A 19777-nucleotide genomic window follows, 5' to 3' on the forward strand; every position below is an offset into this window, starting at 1 on the left:
CAGTGAGGGTCACGCTGTAGTCAGGACTGAGTTAGCCACTTACATACCTGATAGTTAACTATGCTGTGTTTTTTTTCCTTTCTCTGAAAGAGTTATTAGTGTGCTTGGCACTGTACTTACGCATGTCTATCATGTCACATGTCACTTCGGTTATCCTTTAAATGAGTACTGTAGGGGGTACCTCCGGTTCACATCTGTAATTTCCGACTATAAAGTTGGAAAACCACTGAGCCTGCATGGTCTTGTCCTTACTCCCGCTGACGTCACCAGGAGCGTACTGCGCAGGCGCAGACTGTACTGGGCCTGCGCAATACACTTCTGGTGACATCAGCAAGGGCATGGCCGCGCAGGCGTTTTCCAACTTTAAAGTCGGAAATTCCAGAAGTGAACCGGAGGCGGGGATAGGAGCCTCGGTGAGTGGCTGCCTGGGCACAGGGCGTTTTCGGGTGACCATTAGAAGCCCCAGGAAAGTTCAACTCTTTCCCCCCCTATAGTACTCCTTTAACTTTGGTTACTTTTCGTCCAGCATGAACTTGAAGGCTGTCTTCTGACAGAGATTCCTGGCATTCTCTGGCACTTAGCACTAGCAAAAATGTAAAAAAAAAAAAAAAAAAAAAGTTAATGGTTCCCCATGAGGCCACTTCACAAAACCTTTCCATTGTCTGGCTTTGCCAAGAAGCCTACTGCAGGCATTTTGGTGGCAGTTAGAGATATGATCTTCATTGGTGATAAAGCCCAGTTACCGGCATAATGTTTCTTAGCTGGCTGCCTAATTTCCCCATTCTTGTCCTGAAACATGTTTAAAGAGAAACTTTAACCCAAGATTGATCTTCATCCCAATCAGCTGATGCCCCCTTTCCCACGAGAAATCTTATCCTTTTCTCAAATAGATCATCAGAGGGGTCTGTGTGGCAGATATTGTGGTATAACCCCTCCCGCAGTGTGATGTCATGATCATGGGTCTGACAGTTTGCAGTTTGTGAATCTCATTGCATTGTGGGAAATAACAGGGTTTTTTTCCCAACTGCCAAGCAAGCATTAGCTCTCTCTGTGCATAGAACTCATAGAACATTCCATACAGATCACCTGGCAGGACTAAAGATGTGCAAAAGGTGGATCAGCGCATCACCAGTGGATCAGCGCATCACCAGGCCACCTCCGATCAGAGGTGCGCTGAGCCCCCCCAGAAACTGCAAACGCACCTTGAACCCAAACAGAAGCTCTGCATATACACCAAAAGCAAAGCTGTTAAGTGGGAGCAGCTGACCAAAAATGAATTAAATTAGTACATGGCAAGGAAATGAACAGCGCTACTTAAAAACAGATAAGTGCCTACCTGCAAAAGAGTGCAAGCTCATTTCCTTGCCAGGACTAAAGATGTCACAAAGGGAGAGGAAATCTAAACATGAATATTGTAAAAAAAAAAAAAAAAAAAAATAAATTTAATCATAATGTTTTCAATACAGTTCCTCTAAGTCCTAGTTCCCAAACTCTGTCCTCAAGGCCCACTAACAGTACATGTTTTGCAGAAAACCACAAACATGCACAGGTGGGGTAACTACCTTCTGTGGATTTCCACAAAACATGCACTGTTGGTGGGCCCTGAGGACAGGGTTGGGGAACACTGCTTGAGTCTAAGTGACCCACATCCCCTCTTCCCCATGCCTAAAGAACTTGCAGTCCAAACCAATCGCTGCTGCAGTCTCAACCACTTATCTCCAACTAATGGGAGGTGGGTTGAGAGTCAGCCTGGTGACACCCTCCCATGTCTTGATAGGGAGCAGAGGTGTGTCAGCTTGGCCACTACTCCCCTCCTAGAAATCACTGTTAATTGGATCGGGGGCACAAAACAAAATAAAGAAAAGACTGGTATTGGCCACAATTTATAGAAATATATTTATGGCTACTAGCTAATTAAGTATGAGAAATGCCTGCCAGTGAAATCTCAGTCAGTGCCAAGTAACTGCTGCTGAAGTGCCAGTCAGAGAATTTGCAGTGTAAACGTCTTCAATCCAGACCATTGGCTGAGGTCAACGCACTGGTGGAAGGAGTACAGCAGGAGCAGCTTCAATCAGCTTTATTAGCACAGAAAGTGGCTGTCAATTCACTGGAAAGCCACAACTTTATCAGCAGCCCGGCTGTGCCGATGAAGGACGACAACTGAATCCCAAGCCCTGACAACCACTTTCTATACGCTCTAGTCCTGAACGATCTCACATCCCTATCCAGACGACACCAGCTGATGAGTGCATTCTTCATGATGAAAAATATTCTGCTCTCCCTTATCTCAAACCCTCAACAGCAGAAGCAGACATCATTCTAGAAATTCCAATTCATCCAAGTACATGCCAATTTTATTTCTATACAGATGAAGACAAAATTGAATCTATATTATATAGTGTCTGCCAATATATGAAATGAAGACAGGATTGTTGTGTCATAGAACTATATATGTATTCAGCTTTATGGGAGATATACAGTATACATGTACATCAGCTGATACATTTGAGATAAGTAACAATAGATTATTCTAGCTGTTGTCAATGGAGCGGACACCGGAAGTTTTTTTTGTTGCCTCTAAAAAAATTCCACATAAATGTTGTCCACCCCTGTACCAAACACTATACTGTTGCCATGGTTTCTAGCATGTTTCCAAAGAGAAGTATAGCAACTGCAGACTCTGGTATGAAGATACCATTTCAAGGTGGCTGGACAGCGTACTGATTAAGGGCTCTGCTTTAGACACAGGAGATCAGGGTTCGAATATCGGCTCTTCCTGTTCAGTGAGCCAGCACCTATTCCCTTTCTACCTGGAAGATTGGAGAAAAAAAAAAAAGTTCTACTTACCCGAGGCTTCCTCCAGCCCCTGGCAGCCGAAATGTCCTTCGCCGCAGCTCCGGTGTCCCCTCATTTGCAGATGCCGACCTCACCAGTTCGGCATCTCCTGGGCCTGCGCTGCTCATGGATTGCGCTCAAGTGGTCAGGAGCGTTTTTTTTTCCCCTCAGATCTTCCCATTAAGCAAGATTCCCCAACACTGCTACTGCCTAGACAGTGACTGTAAGCAAGGTTCATAAAATAGATGCAGAATGATAAAATCTCACCTTCACATTATCAGACTTCACAACGCTTGCTACTTGTTTTACAGACAGCTCTAGAGGACGTTGTCTGTCATCTTCAAACGTCAGACGCAGAGACCCCTAAGGAGAGAATGGATTCAGCATCAGAAAGATTAAAGCACAAATGTAACCATAAATTAGAGATGACAGTTGGGCATTTGGATTCATCCCAACTTCAGAGCTGTATTCTTTAAATGATGGCTTCACATCATTCACATTTATTACACCTATTCATATCACCCTGAGATGTTTATAGTCCCTCAGAGAGGGTCACAACCTAAAACCAAAAAAGTACATTCTTATGTCTATATAACAAAGACCAATTTTGGGTAGAAACCAGGAAATTAAGGGCTGTGGAGTTGGAGTCGGTGTCTAAGGAGTCAGAGCAATTTTGGGTACCTTGAGTCTGAGTGTGTGGTTTCATAAACTGAGGAGTCAGATGATTTTTGGACCAAATCTACAGCCCAGGTAAGACGAAGAGTTTGACCAATTTTGGGTACCTGGAGCCGGAGGTTTCATAAACTGAGGAGTCAGAGGCGGATGATTTTTGTACCGACTCCAGTCCTGAAGACTTTTTTCTGTAAGGTGTCAACCAAGAGTTGGTTGGTAAAAGGTTGCCTCCTGTGCCATCTTCAATGACATGCTGAGGGCCCTTTTCCACTACCTTGCGCTTTGCAATCCACTTCTGAATGCTAACGGATCGCAAAACGCAGGGTACAGTGAAGCTATCGGAAACAGGCGACTGTTTCCATTCGTGCAATCCAATTGCGGTGCGAGTTCAGCCTGACTGCAATAGTCATCCTGTCAAGTTTTCAATGTTATTGAGCTTTTCAGACCACGTTCACACTCTAAATCGCAAAACATGATCACAATCGCCAATGAGATATTTTGCCATTTTACCGCAATTGCATTTTGTGATTATCATTCCAGTGAATGAGAGTCACAAAACAATTGCCCAGGATAGCTGCATGCAGATTGTTTGTGATCAGCAGCAATCGTGCCACAGTCGCCGCAGTGTGAGTAATCTCATAGGATGACGTGCCAGTGATCAGCAAAACGCTGCAGGAAAGAACCAGAGTGTGGGGCCTTATACTTTGTAAACTAGCTCAATCACATTCGTGGAAATTAAGAAGAACCGCTATAGCATCGCAACTACAATCACATGACCTAGCGGGACAGAGACCTATGCCCGGCTGTATAAAAGATATAGGACTGCAATCATTTTCTATGGCCTGGTGCTTGTGGATGCGTTCTGTTTGAGCCAGTTGCAGTCCTTTGCGGAAAAATCCGACTTTTTTCTGGATGGCAGATTGTGTTAACATTCACTTAACCACTTAAAGAGAATCTGTATTGTTAAAATCGCACAAAAGTAAACATAGCAGTGTGTTAGGGGACATCTATTACCCTCTGTCACAATTTCGCCGCTCCCCGCCGCATTAAAAGTGGTTGAAAACAGTTTTAAAAAGTTTGTTTATAAACAAACAAATTGGCCACCAAAACAGGAAGTAGGTTGATGTACAGTATGTCCACACATAGAAAATACATCCATACACAAGCAGGCTGTATACACCCTTCCTTTTGAATCTCAAGAGATCATTTGTGTGTTTCTTTCCCCCTCCATCTCTCATGCACTGAAGTTTCAGGCTGCTCTTTTCTTCCTGCAAACAGCTTTGCCCTTGTCTGTAATTCTTCAGTATGTGAAAGCCCAGCCAGCTCAGAGGACGATTTATCCAGCTTGTAAAAGATAAGAGATAAGAGAGAAGCTGCTCTAATCTAAATAACACACAGGCAGTGTGCATAGAGGGGCCTGGAAGGGGGAGTTCATAGCAGAACCACAACACTGAAGAACTTGGCAGCCTTCCAGACACAGGCCGACAAGTCTGACAAGGGAAAGATACATTGATTTATTACAGAGACTGTCATAGTATAAAGTGCTGCAGTAAGCCAGAACACATTAGAATAGCTTTTGGAACTTGTAGGATGATAAAAAACAGGATGCAATTTTTGTTACGGAGTCTCTTTAAGGACCGGACCGTGGTGTTAAACCCCCCTAGTGACCAGGCCATTTTTAATAATTAGGCTACTGCAGCTTTAAGGCCTCGCTGCAGGGCCGTACAACCTAGCACACAAGTGATCCCCCCCCCCCCCTTCTTTTCTGCCCACCAAGAGAGTTTTCTGTTGGTAGGCTCTGATCGCTCCCAGGATGTTGTTTTTTTTAATATTTATTCTATTTTTTTTTTTTTAAATAAATAAACCTATATTTATTTTCTAATGATCCCTCCCTCCCCCTGATAGCCAATGACAGCGGATCACTCCTGTGTGTCTCAGGGGGGACAGCCGTGTCAAATGGCTGTCCCCTGTACAGCACTGCTGCAGATCGCAGCTCTGTACTATGTAAATAGACGGCGGTTTCGACGGCTAACACTCTCCTAGCGGCGATCTCTGCTGGGAGGCTGATGATGGAGTTCTGTCAATCAAGCTGGGATGCGTGGGCATCGGCATGCGCAATCCCCGCCCTAAGGACTTCACACCAATTGGCGTGGAGTGGTCCTGGGGCTGCTGGCGCGTTCACGCCAATCGGCATAGAGCGGTCAGCAAGAAGTTAATCAAGGGCACACCTCTTCCTGTCCGAAAATTTGATTGTAGCCAAAAGTCAACTTTTTCAAGGAGTGATTGCGGGGTTTAAAATAGCTATATAATAATATCTACCTAATAGCTATAGGAGCTGCCATGCCCCCTCCCCCCCTCCTCCTAGCTGCCCATTATTTATCCAGGGACAGGTGTGAGGATAGCATCTGTGGCTTTTCTAAAGCTTTAAAAGTATATTATCCTATTTATCCACACTGCTGTGGTCGGGCAGGCCTGGGAAGTAGTGTAGTAAAGCCCTCTACTAAACTTTTAAATGTAAAAAGAGGTAAAACGTGAAGGTTTTTAATTATTTTTATTAATGAGCTACATTATTGGCATGTACCGGTATATTTCATGTGCTATCGAGATGCCCTGGGTGCTAAAAATGGTGCTCAGTTCACTTTAAAGGGAACCTTAACTGAGAGGGATATGGATGTTGCCTTTTAAACCATACCAGTTGCCTGGCAGTCCTGCTGACCTCTGACTGCAGCAGTGGATGATTTAGACACCTGAAACAAGCATGCAGCTAATCCAGTCTGACTTCAGTTAGAGCACCTGATCTGCATGCTTGTTGAGGGGCTGTGGCTAAAAGTATTAGAGACACAGGATGAGCAGGAAAGTCAGGCAACTAATATTTTAAAAGGAAAAATCCATATCCATCTCAGTTTAGGTTCCCTTTAAAAGGACCCCCGAGGCGACATTAAAAAGCAATTTTTACTCACCTGGGGCCTTTTCCAACCCCTAGATGAAGCTCGCCAACCTACCGGGTCACTTCTGCACATGGCTTATGGCTGGCATCACACGAGCACGCCTAGGTCATCGGGCATGTACTGCAACGTTTGTCTGCGCAGGTGCAATACACGCCCGATGTTGGCGCGCTCGCATGATGCAGGCCACACACACCTGCACATGCGCAGAAGTAACGACCCGCCGGTGGGTTGGCGAGCTTCACGGGCACCCAGCGGAGCTGCGGCGAGGGACTTCGAAGACCTCTAGGGGCTGGAAGAAACCCCAGGTAAGTAAAAATTGCTTTTTAATGTCGCCTCACGAGTCCAAGGTGTTAACGAATTCAGTTGACACTGCCCAGTGGTAAATCTCTGTGTGGGGCAAGTCAGAGAGCATCTTCTTCCTCTGACACTTGCTTGTGATCCATGAGCAGTCAGTCCTCAGTCTACAGCTGAGAATCACGGAGTTTGAAGTTGTATTTGCAATACAGCCACAATGGCCAGTATGTGACATTTTCATATGTAGTTTCCTATTGTCTTCTACACGGTACAGATGACTTCCACCTTTGCTGATATCCAACACGTTGAGATTAACCCATTTCCATGAATGGCAGAATCTGCATTTCCACAGAGTACAAGTCGGGAATCCTACAGCAAAATGAAGCTTTATTTTAGAGTTATGAAATGGTGACCCAATTCCCCACTTGCTGGTTTCCTGTTAAACCGCTGCTGGGAGGAAATCTTTGATCAGCTAAGCTTGTGCTTACTGCTCATAGAGAAATAAAGCTTGGCTGAGGCTCCCTCCTCCTCTCTGCAATTATTTGATACTCATGTGCAGGGATAGGACGAGAATTCTTCCTCTTACACACCTGTGAATAGGAAGCAGTTTGCACTGGGCGGGGATTGTAGTATTTTTCATGCTGCAGGAAATCTTTAAAGTGGGATTGTCAGCCACAAAATCTAATTCCATTTTTTCACTGCTCTGTGTTTATTATGCAGCCTGCAACCTAACCCTGCATTTCAATCTAATCATAAATGTTTCTGCTGTAATAAATCTTATTTCAGTCAGCTTGGCTATATTTGGTACATTGCCGATAAGGAAGCTTGTCATCTCCCCTGTCACATTCCTGCTCCTCACTGACTGGCTGAGGACAGTTCAGTGTTTCAGTCAGCTTGGCTATATTTGGTACATTGCCGATGATAAGGAAGCTTGTCATCTCCCCTCCCACATTCCTGCTCCTCACTGACTGGCTGAGGACAGTTCAGTGTTACAGGAGACTGAGAAGGAAGAAGCTGCTGAAATCTGATCCTAGTTGTGCTCACATGTGTTTACAAAGCAAGCTAGATATAACAGTGCAGCTTCTAGAACGAAAAAAAAAAGCTAGGGAGTAAAAGACATCAGGATTACCTTCAGTCAGAAGAACTAAACATGGAAAATGCCAGGAAGAATTTTCTCTTTATTTACTATCTACAATTCACCGAAATAAAAACGTGGATGGTACAATACATACATGCAAGTAAAACAAGTATTTTTCTAATTACCTATTACGCAGCGCTGCGTAATATGTTGGCGCTTTATAAATACAATAAATAAATAAATAAATAAATAAATAATAATGTGGTGTTTTTCCTGGGATGGCTGTGGGATGACTGTTCCTGCTGCTTTAAAAAGAAGCAGATTTCAGGGATAATACAGAGGCTGCCATGTTTTGAGTTAGGCAGGCCCACAGCTGGAAGAAGAATACGGCCAATGGAGTCACGACACCTGAGTCACTGACTCCAAGTATTAGCAGCTGGACCGCAGCACAAGAGCCAAGAAGCCAAAATGAAGATGGCAGCTTCCATATCATGTAAGCTGTAAGAGCGCGCAAGAGAGAGCGAAAGCACACGCGCGAGACAGAGAACATGGACACTGGACTCTAATAGTACAGCGTAAAAAAGAAAAAAATGGCATTTGAATCTTCATTTCAGTTGGGGTTGTACCAAAATGTGAATTAAAAGCAAGAAAGAAATTACCTTTCCAAATTAGATGCAGTCTTTTCGTACCTAATTTCTTTAGCATACTTCATTGAGAACCTAGGATCTCGACAGCTTGTACATCCTGCAGGTGTTCTGGTTGGGTTCAGAGTGTATTTGAGCTAGTCAGTCTATTAGTGAGTTGGGGCTTTTAAAAGATTCTAAATTACAATGGTTTCGCCTTCTCTCCACCTACATGTTTCAACCAATCACCTGGTCTTTAAAGGGATACTGTAGGGGGGTCAGGGGAAAATGAGTTGAACTTACCCGGGGCTTCTAACGGTCCTCCGCAGACATCCTGTGTTGGCGCAGCCACTCACCGATGCTCCGGCCTCGCCTCCGGTTCACTTCTGGAATTTCAGACTTTAAAGTCTGAAAACCACTGCGCCAGCGTTGCCGTGTCCTCGATCCCGCTGATGTCATCAAGAGCGCACAGCGCAGGCCCAGTATGGTCTGTGTCTGCGCAGTACACTCCTGGTGACATCAGCAGGAGCGAGGACACGGGCGTGCAGGCGCAGTGGTTTTCTGACTTTAAAGTCAGAAATTCCAGAAGTGAACTGGAGGCGGGGCCGGAGCATCAGTGAGTGGCTGCGCCAACACAGGATGTCTGCGGGGTACCATTAGAAGCCCCGGGTAAGTTCAGCTCATTTTTCCCCGACCCCCCTACAGTATCCCTTTAAGGCCTTGACAAATACCGTAATACATTTTATATATTTTTTTTACTAAACTCTCCAAACATGTTTCATAAAGGGGTACATGGTGTATTCATGTTGAGAAACACTAATCTAGGAGACAAAGATTAGGTCTAACATATAAGAGATATCCGAGCCTGACAAGGCAGATGCCGCACTGCTGCAAAAATGAAAGAATGGGGTAAGGCATACCGGTAATCCAAAATTATACAACACTAGGACAATTTCAAAAATAATGGAGAAGGCTGGCCTTGGGCAAACTACATTTTCAGCATAAATATACAGTATACTGTTCGGGTTATTAGAAATAAAAAAAAAGCCAGCATTAGCATTATGTAAAAATTTAAAGAACTGCTCCTTCCAGGCGCTGTACAGGAGGGTGCCGATCAGGGGGGTTAAGTAAGTTAGTAAAAGTGCATTGATAGGATTATGGAATGCATCTTTTAGCTCACCCATCAAGGGCACCCGACTGGTTAAAGGGAACCTGAACTGAGAGGGATATGGATGTTTCCTTTTAAAAGTTATGGAGGCTAAAAGTATTAGAGAGAGACAGGATCAGCAGGAGAGTCAGGCAACTTTCGGGGCTGTGAAGTTGGAGTCGGAGCAATTTTTGGGTACACAGAGTCTGAGTTAGAGTCTGAGCCGGTGGTTTCATAAACTGAGGAGTAGGAGTCTAAGTCGGGAGTCGGATGATTTTTGTACCAAATCTACAGCCCTGGTAAATATTTGATTAAGGCAGTGTTTCTCAAACCTGTCCGCATATGCACTGGTGGGGTAATTAGTGTCTCAGCTAGGTGGATTTCATGTAGCTGAGACACTAATTACCCCACCTGTGCACAGGCGAGGTTGCCTGCAAAACATGCATCCTTGGGGAGTGACGACAGGTTTGAGAAACACTGGACTAAGCCTCATTTTTAGCTGCACAGAAGAAAACTGCCCTGGCAGTTTTCCCCTTATGCTGTGCAAAGCATGATGGGATTTCTGATGTTCTCGTTCTGCTGTTTTGGTGCAATTTTTTTTTTTACATTTTGAATTTGACATTTGAAGCCTAGTGTGTGCAGCTGGGAGGAGTTATCAGGACACAGGACAGTTGGAACTGTGTCGCATGCTCCCTGTCAGCTCCTTTCAACCAAAAAGATGGCTGCCCCCATGACAAAGATGGCAGCCTCCCATGAATCAAAAACATTTGCCTGTTCTTTTAAAACAGGGTGGGTAAAAGACTATATTACCTATCTATTCTAATTAACATAACTCATGTAACTTAATAACAGTATGTTTGTTTAGGCTGAAGTTCCCCTTTAAGCCTGGTGTAGAAGTTATTGAGCACAAAAGGGAGTTTTTAATTTTGAGCTCTTAGAAAGTAAGGAGAACAATGGGGAGTCTGTACGTTCTGATGAGGTAGACAAACTGGTTTTAACATAACTAATAGCTTGATTATACTGTAACCATTTCTTAATTGGCAGCTGGAATTTAGATTGAATTTCAGAAAATAAACTTTTCCTCAGAAGGATGGATGAGATGAAAAGGTTATATACACAGACAACCAATTTGGTTTACTAGATGGACCAAAGATCAGTATTTGAAGAGCCCAAATTTGGCGCTAGTTACAAACCTACGTAGCATCAATAAAAAAAATAAAAAAAAAAAAAAGCTTTGGCCCATACACTGGGTACGGCCGTCGCCGCAACCACGTGGCACGCGCGTAATGCTGCGACAGGTCGCCCGTGTGTATAACGCGCGTGCGCCCCGAACCGGTGCCCGTCGGAGCTGTCGCCAGGCTATTGACATGTTCAAATCGCCAGCTACAGCTGTCGCCGTGACTTCGCCGGAACTGTCGCTAGTCCCGCGTGAGTACGCGGGCTAGCGACAGGAGACCTACGCGAGTAAATGGAGCATCCGGCCAGGGGATGCTCCATTCACAAACAGCTTCCACCACGTTTCTGCATTTCCGGCGAGACGTGTGGACTGCTGTCGCGCCGTTCGTGTGCGCGCATGCTACGGGGGACAATTGTCCCCCGTGAGTATGTAGCTTTAGAGTTTGAAGTATATCGTTCCTTTTCACAGGCAATGCACTGACCTAGCCTTTCGTGTTATATCATAGTTAGGGAAAGTTATGTTTCTTAAAGCAGGAAGGACAGCCATACTATCCCAGGAAAAATAGGCGCATATATAAGTAGATAAAGACTTGTTCTACTTACATAACAAATATTGTACTTTCCACATTTTGATTTCAGAGAATTTTATATAGTAAAATAAAGAGAAAACTGTTCCTGGCATTTTCCATTTTATTCCCTCTGACTGAAGCCAATCCTGATGTCATTTACTCCCTTACTCTTTTTTCCTCCTAGAAACTGCACTTTCATATCTAGCTTGTTTTATAAACATATGTGATCACTGCATACTGTATATACTCGCAAGCAAGTTGGGGGGGGGGGGGGGGGGGGTCGGCTTGCTTGCAAGTCACCTGTGGTCCGCGCACCCGCCCCCCGCTATCACCTGAGCTGGCGCCGCATCTTCTATTATTACACCCTCTACGCTCGTATAGTAATTCACTCCCAGCAGCGCGCCCCACGGGGCTGCTGTGATGACAAGGCAGGAAGCCATAGAGAGAGCGGCTTCCTGTAGCTATGGGAACCGCTCTTTCTCTCTATGGCTTCCTGCCTCGTCATCACAGCAGCCCCGTGGGGCGCGCTGCTGTGAGTGAATTACTTTACGAGCGGAGAGGGGAATAATAGAAGATGCGGCGCCAGCTCAGGTAATAGCGGCGACCGCTGGGCGGGGGAGAGGAGGGGGCACTACCTATACTGGGCACTGTACAAGCTATACTGGGGCACTATACTGGAGCACTACCTACCTATACTGGACACTATACTAGCTGCACTACCTACCCATACGGGGCACTTTACTAGCTATACTGGGGCACTTTACTAGCTATACTGGGGAACTACCTACCCATACTAGGCACTATACTAACTATACTAGGGCACTACCTACCCATACTGGGCACTATACTAGCTATACTGGGCACTATGCTAGCTATACTAGGGCACTACCTACCCATACTGGGCACTATACTAGCTATACTGGGACACACTGGGGGGGGGGGGGAGCATTTCCTACCCCCGGCTTATATGAGGGTCAATGATTTTTTCCCAGTTTTACTCAGGTAAAAGTCGGGGGGGGGGGGGGGGGTCTGCTTATATGCGGGTCGGCTTGCTTGCGAGTCGATACGGTACTTCATTTTTCAGCAGCTCACTGAACTGCCCTCAGCCAATCAGTGAGGGATAATGAGAAGCTTCTTTTTCATCAGCAATGTACCAAATAGTACCAGGCCGACAGAGATGAGATTTACCACAGCAGAAACTACTTGTAATGCAGGGTCAGGTTGCATAATTAATATAGCAGTGGGTAAATGAAATCTAGTTTTGGGACTGACAATCCCGCTTCATACTCAGAGACCAACCCTTCTCCGTACAATAGAGTTTGGAGTCTGGTCATAGTGATCTGAGGTTATTAGGTTGCTTCCCACCGTAGAATCCATCGCACCTGACCCTCACAGTACACAATTCTGAAAAGATTGCTTATAGATTATAGTATTAGACTTTCTCTTATACTATACTCTGAGGGCTTCTGTGAGCTTCACGCCTCATAATGTCGGACTTGGGGATATGAAACGCCTGCGCAGGTGGCAGTTTTTACCTTCTTGTTTGACCATATGAATAAAATATTACTCACCTGGACAATCTTGAGGTTTTGTTTTATCACAGGGTTGGGCCCGATTTACATTGGCAGTTAAAGTGGTTCGTTTAGCAGACCATACTGGGACAGATGCGAACAAATCCAATGTTAACCAGAAGTTCCAGTCACATTGTTCCATTCAAATGGATCCATTTGGTATGTTCCGCTGAACAGGCCACAAGTATGTGGCGGGAGTGATTTTTCAAGATCTACAGATCAGTTGAATTCACATGGAAGAGAGTCAGGGATCAAACTGTTGCCCAATAAAAACGGATCTGTTTCACGGATCAGTTTTTAATCCATCCAGTGTGAACTGGGACTTATGCTGGGAATAGACGGTACGTTTGTACCGCTCTATTATGCCGCCCGCTCATCCCCACGCGAGCCTGGATCGATTCCCGCTCGTCCCCGCGGGCGCTTCTCTAATCTTCTGCTCGTTTTTCCTCATCTTTTCCCATTGTCCCGCCCGCGGTATCGAGCGCGGAATCGATGCGGCGGGTGATCGGACATGTCGGAATTTATCATTCGAGCCATCTAATGTGTCTATTCCCAGCATTAGGGAATAACGTGTGAATTTGGTGTAAAGGCCAGAGTGCGGATCACTGTAAGAAGAAAATGGGGAGCTTCTGAGAGGAACTTATGGCGAGGTAAGTATATAATAATTTGCAGCTAAATCATGTGTTTATTTTAAATAATTTTACTCAGTACAAGTTCCCTTTAAAGTTATGGTTAGCCTCAGGGCCCCTTTACACGTAATCAGTTGCTCTCAGTTATAACGGAAAGAAAACAGATTTTCAAAGCAATGCCCACGTTTCTTCTATGGCACAGTTCACACTATATGCGTTTTAACAAATCTTTTTCACAATGCACTGCTACGGAAAAAAACGCACACTAACACGTACCCAACGCATTCAAGAGGAACTTCAGCCTAAACAAACATACTGTCATTAAGTTACATTAGTTATGTTAATTAAAAAAAATAGTTAATATAATCTCTTACCCACCCCGTTTTAAAAGAACAGGCAAATGTTTGTGATTTCATGGGGCGGCCATCTTTTTGGTTGAAAAGAAAATGACAGGGATCATGAGGCAGTTCCAACTGTCCTGTGTCCTGATCACCCGTCCCAGCTGCGCGCGCTAGGCAATGAGAACAACAACATCAGAAATCCCATCATGCTTTACACAGCATCAGGGGAAAAATGCCCGGTCAGTTTTCTTCTGTGCAGCTAAAAATGAGGCTTGGATTAAAAAAAAAAAAGTTCTGATGCTGTGAAACTGTTAAAGTGAACCTCCAGACTAAAAATCTACTCAAAGAAACACCAAAGGCTCATACACACATCAGGCCATAGTCTTTGGAAAATGAAAGATCACAGACCAATTTTACCCCCTTCCATGTAGTATGAGAGCCATACCTACACAGTCTATTCTATGGAGCTGAACTCCCCATCAGACAGAAATCTTTGCAAGATGCTGCACACAAAGATGCTGTAGACATTCAAAAGATCAGTATCTGCAAAAGATCCATCAGATCCACCAGGATGGATTTTCAGATCTGCAGATGATTGTCTGATCTGCAGATGAATGTCAGTTAAACAAGGTGTGTATGATGATCTGCAGATCTCATAGACTGTGAATGCATTTTGCAGGAATGGATTTTTGGCAGGAACCTTTTGTGTCTGTACAGCATCTGTGTGTGCAGCATCTTGCAAAGATTTTTTTTTTCTGATGGGGAGTTCAGCTCTATAGAAAAGACTGAAGGTATAGATCTCATACTTCATGGAAGGGGGTACAATTGGTCTGTGATCTTTCATTTTCAAAAGACTATGGTCTGATGTGTGTATGTGGCTTAAGCCTTTTCAGTGCTGCTATGTGTAAATGGGCCCTAAAGGCTCATACACACATCAGACTATAGTCTTTGGAAAATGAAAGATCACAGACCAATCTTACCACCCTTCATGTAGTATGAGAGCCATACTCTACACAGTCTTTTCTATGGAGCTGAACTCCCCACCAGAAAATTTTTTTTGCAAGATGCTGCACACACAGATGCTGTACAGACACAAAAGATCAGTATCTGCAAAAGATCTGTTCCTGCCAAAAATCTATTCCTGCAAATTGCATGTATAGTCTATGAGATCTGCAGATCATCATACACACCTTGTTTAACTGACATTCATCTGCAGATCTGAAAATCCATCCTGGTGGATCTGATCTGCAGATATCATAGACTATGAATGCATTTTGCAGGAATGGGTCTTTTGCAGGAACACTTGCTTTTTGCACTGTGAACCTCATGTTAGCAACTATCTGGCAGCAAACTAACTTATGAATATTCTTGGGTTGTGGTTGTAACTCTAACCCAATCAGAATGTAGACAGTCTATGCAGAGAATAGCTTTAGAGAAGTGGACCCCAGACCCCCAGTGCAGCAATGGTGGGGAATGATTTAGTCAGGCAGAGCGCAGCTGTTCTATCCCAACGCTTGGCTGGACAGTTGCAGAGATGAGCAGGCCTCCCTCCTCCTCAATGCACAACAATACATCAGTCACTCTATACCAAGGCTACCCTTGGGGGGGGGGGGGGGGTGGGGGGGTAAAGCACACTATGGATTTTCCTTCCCTCTCTGTATAATGGAGCTTTTTTTTCCCCCCCACTCTTAAATATGCCATTGAATCGCCAGCAGATCAATCTGCCTTTCCCTTCCAAACCGGTTACGGATCACCTTCCTTCCTTCCTCCGGGCTGCCTTCTGTGGATCTGCAGCACTATCAGCCTGGAACAATGCCTAGGCCCGGCTGTGCTCTACATAAATCAGAATGGATCCAGGCATCTTTTAAATTTAATCTGACACACCATCTCTGCTGTTAAGTAAAAGCCCTTAAAAGCCTCGTAAAAGCGGCAGAGACAATGCTGCGTGTGATTTGTCATAGTTACACACCGCTGATGGCTCTGGAGAGGCTGTACACTGAAGAGCGGCTCAGAGCAGGACAAGGACGCTGCTGCAGCGATGCAGACTTCTAATACACCAGCTTGTGTTACCTTGCTTGGCTTCTTCAGCTTAAAAATCTATTTTTAAAGCAGTTATGTGACCTGATGCAGCCCAGCTGAAGGGGCTCAGTGGGCAGAGCTGCTGCACCTCCTTAGCTCTGGATCATCAATGTCTCTGGTCCACAAGACTGCAGGTCTGGTAATCTCAGCTGAATTAAGAGGCTTGAACAAAAGCCCCTCATCAGGGACATCAAAGTACGGCCTCATATGGGGGGGGGGGGGGTCCTAACAGCAGTAGACTATATACAAGTAGAGGTTGTAGGACCACTCCAGCGAAAACAGTAAGCCGTTAAAAATGTGTCATAACAAACAGGTTTTGGGCTAGTCCACCTCCTCATGCAGAATTCAGGGTTTTCTTTGTTCTCAAGCTTCCCACCCCTGTGTAAAAATATGTAGTTGGTTTGTTCACTGCATCAGCGGTTATCCACCCTTGTCTTGTATTAATCGGTTCGTATTGTTTATTTTGCATTGTTATACCCTGTATGCTGTTGTACAGCACCACGGAAGATGCTTGCGCTATATAAATATAATAATAATAATAATAATAAGGCATATAGGAGGGGGAAATATTTAACTTTACAGTCCAAAAGATTATGGCGGTGCTATGTATTTATAATGTTCCATATTTTCTGCCATATAAGACGCACTTAGGTTTAGAGGGCAAAAAAAACCCATGTGTCGTCCCGTGACTGCTTCTGTCCCAGTGTGTGCACGGCTAACCAACCCCCCCACCACTGCTCCCTCTCCTGCATGCCCCCCCCCCCCCAGGTGTATAGCTCCAGTAGCGGTAGCTGCTTGCCTAATCCACTATGCCCACAGAGATTGCAGAAATCCTTCTTTGCGCTTCTCCCTCTAGTGTTTGGCTTGCATTAATGACGTGATCTATACAAGCCAAACACTAGTGCGAGCTGCGCAGAGAAGAAAGTTGTCTGCAAAACCAAAGGCCATGGCGGATTAGGTAAGCAGCTACCACTACACACCCGGGGGGGCCAGGAGAGGGAGTGAAGGTGGGGGGAGCCAGGCACAAAGGCAGGGAACCCCCCGTCGTGGCAGCGGGTCGTAGCGGAAAGACGCAGGGACTTTTTCTCCCCGTTTAAGAGAAAAAGGTACGTCTTATAAGGCGGAATATACACATATAGGCCCAACATCTTCCATAGCACTGTACAGAGTATATCGCCTTGTCACTTAACTGTCCCACAGAGGGGCTCACAATCTAATCCCTACCATAGTCACGTGTCTGTGTCTATTATTTAGTACGTATATAGCGCCGACATCTTCTGCAGCGCTGTACATAGTATATATTGTATTGTCACTAACGATCCCTCAGAGGAGCTCACAATCTAGTCCCTACCCTAGTCATATGTGCTATGTGTGTGTATTGTGTAGTGTATGTGTTGTAGTCTAGGGCCAATTTAGGGGGAAGCCAATTAAATTATCTGTATGTTTTTGGTATGTGGGAGGAAAACGGAGTGCACGGAGGAAACCCACACAGACACAGGGAGAACATACTAACTCCTTGCAGATGTTGACCTGGCTGGGATTCGAAACGGGGACCCAGCTCTGCAAGGCAACAGTGCTAACCACTGCGCTTTCGCCTTGCAGGTTTCGTGTAGTGTATGTATCATCGTCTAGAGCAGGGGTCCCCAAATGTTTTGGGTCGAGGGCCGGGTCAACATACTTCAGACTGCTGGGGGGCCGGAGTATACATCAAAATGATGTCTGTGGGCCAGACAGTGAAGCATACCCAGGTGACGACCTGCAGTCCAATTGGACAGCAGTGTCGCCTGATGTGGAACTTGATTGGAAACCAGCGATTACTGCTTTCTGGCTTCCATGTGGATGGGCGGTGCCAGCACTGCTATTCTATATTTGGACCACCAATATTTAAAGATGTAGCTGACCACATCTACAGGATCTTCTCAAAAAATTAGCATATTGTGATAAAGTTCATTATTTTCTGTAATGTACTAACAAACATTAGACTTTCATTTTAGATTCAAATACACTCAACTGAAGTAGTTCAAGCCTTTTATTGTTTTAATATTGATGATTTTGGCATACAGCTCATGAAAACCCAAAATTCCTATCTCAAAAAATTAGCATATTTCATCCGACCAATAAAAGAAAAGTGTTTTTAAACAAAAAAAAGTCAACCTTCAAATAATTCTGTTCAGTTATGCACTCAATACTTGGTCGGGAATCCTTTTGCAGAAATGACTGCTTCAATGCGGCGTGGCATGGAGGCAATCAGCCTGTGGCACTGCTCAGGTGTTATGGAGGCCCAGGAAGCTTCGATAGCGGCCTTAAGCTCATCCAGAGTGTTGGGTCTTGCGTCTCTCAACTTTCTCTTCACAATATCCCACAGATTCTCTATGGGGTTCAGGTCAGGAGAGTTGGCAGGCCAATTGAGCACAGTAATACCATGGTCAGTAAACCATTTACCAGTGGTTTTGGCACCGTGAGCAGGTGCCAGGTCGTGATGAAAAATGAAATCATCTCCATAAACCTTTTCAGCAGATGGAAGCATGAACCCACTTTTGAACCAGAAACAGAGGCAGAAGTGCCTGACCTGGGCTACAGAGAAGCAGCACTGGACTGTTGCTCAGTGGTCCAAAGTACTTTTTTTGGATGAAAGCAACTTTTACATGTCATTCGGAAATCAAGGTGCCAGAGTCTGGAGGAAGACTGGGGAGAGGGAAATGCCAAAGTGCCTGAAGTCCAGTGTCAAGTACCCACAGTCAGTGATGGTCTGGGATGCCATGTCAGCTGCTGGTGTTGGTCCACTGTGTTTTATCAAGAGCAGGGTCAATGCAGCTAGCCATCAGGAGATTTTGGAGCACTTCATGCTTCCATCTGCTGAAAAGCTTTATGGAGATGAAGATTTCGTTTTTTAGCACGACCTGGCACCTGCTCACAGTGCCAAAACCACTGGTAAATGGTTTAATGACCATGGTATTACTGTGCTCAATTGGCCTGCCAACTCTCCTGACCTGAACCCCATATAGAATCTGTGGGATATTGTGAAGAGAAAGTTGAGAGACGCAAGACCCAACACTCTGGATGAGCTTAAGGCCACTATCGAAGCTTCCTGGGCCTCCATAACACCTGAGCAGTGCCACAGGCGGATTGCCTCCATGCCACGCCGTATTGAAGCAGTCATTTCTGCAAAAGGATTCCCGACCAAGTATTGAGTGCATAACTGAACAGAATTATTTGAAGGTTGACTTTTTTTTTGTTTAAAAACACTTTTCTTTTATTGGTCGGATGAAATATGCTAATTTTTTGAGATAGGAATTTTGGGTTTTCATGAGCTGTATGCCAAAATCATCAATATTAAAACAATAAAAGGCTTGAACTACTTCAGTTGAGTATTTGAATCTAAAATATATGAAAGTCTAATGTTTATCAGTACATTACAGAAAATAATGAACTTTATCACAATATGCTAATTTTTTGAGAAGATCCTGTATAAGTAACACATTTTGTGTGTGGGGGGCCGGTAAAAAAGCTTCAAGGGGCCTGCGGGCCTTCGTTTGAGGACCACTGGTCTAGAGCTAATTTATTTATCTGTATGTTTTTGGGATGTGGGAGGAAACCCGGGTGCCCAGAGGAAACCCAAGCAGACGGGGGGGGGGGGCACACAAACTCCATGCATTGCAAACAGTGACCTGGCTGGGATTCAAACCAACCAGAGACCCAGCGAAGCAAGGCAAGAGCGCTATCCACGCCACCGTGCTGCCCTATGTATTAAATGAAGAATGTGTAAAACATACATGCATATACATATATATACATATACATATATACACACACAT

At 44.8% G+C, this 19777-nt stretch overlaps 1 protein-coding gene across 1 annotated transcript in view; it reads right to left on the reverse strand.

Annotated features, from left to right (window-relative positions):
• Window positions 1–19777, reverse strand: part of C2CD2 (C2 calcium dependent domain containing 2) — a 142312-nt gene that overhangs the window by 71611 nt on the left and 50924 nt on the right. Inside the window, exon 3 of the mRNA XM_068270393.1 lies at window positions 3103–3198. Within this exon, the coding sequence (XP_068126494.1) occupies window positions 3103–3198 (96 nt within the window). The remainder of the gene's footprint in view (window positions 1–3102; window positions 3199–19777) is intronic.

The sequence above is a fragment of the Hyperolius riggenbachi genome, chromosome 2 (assembly GCF_040937935.1).
Source record: "Hyperolius riggenbachi isolate aHypRig1 chromosome 2, aHypRig1.pri, whole genome shotgun sequence".
NCBI lineage: Eukaryota > Metazoa > Chordata > Amphibia > Anura > Hyperoliidae > Hyperolius > Hyperolius riggenbachi.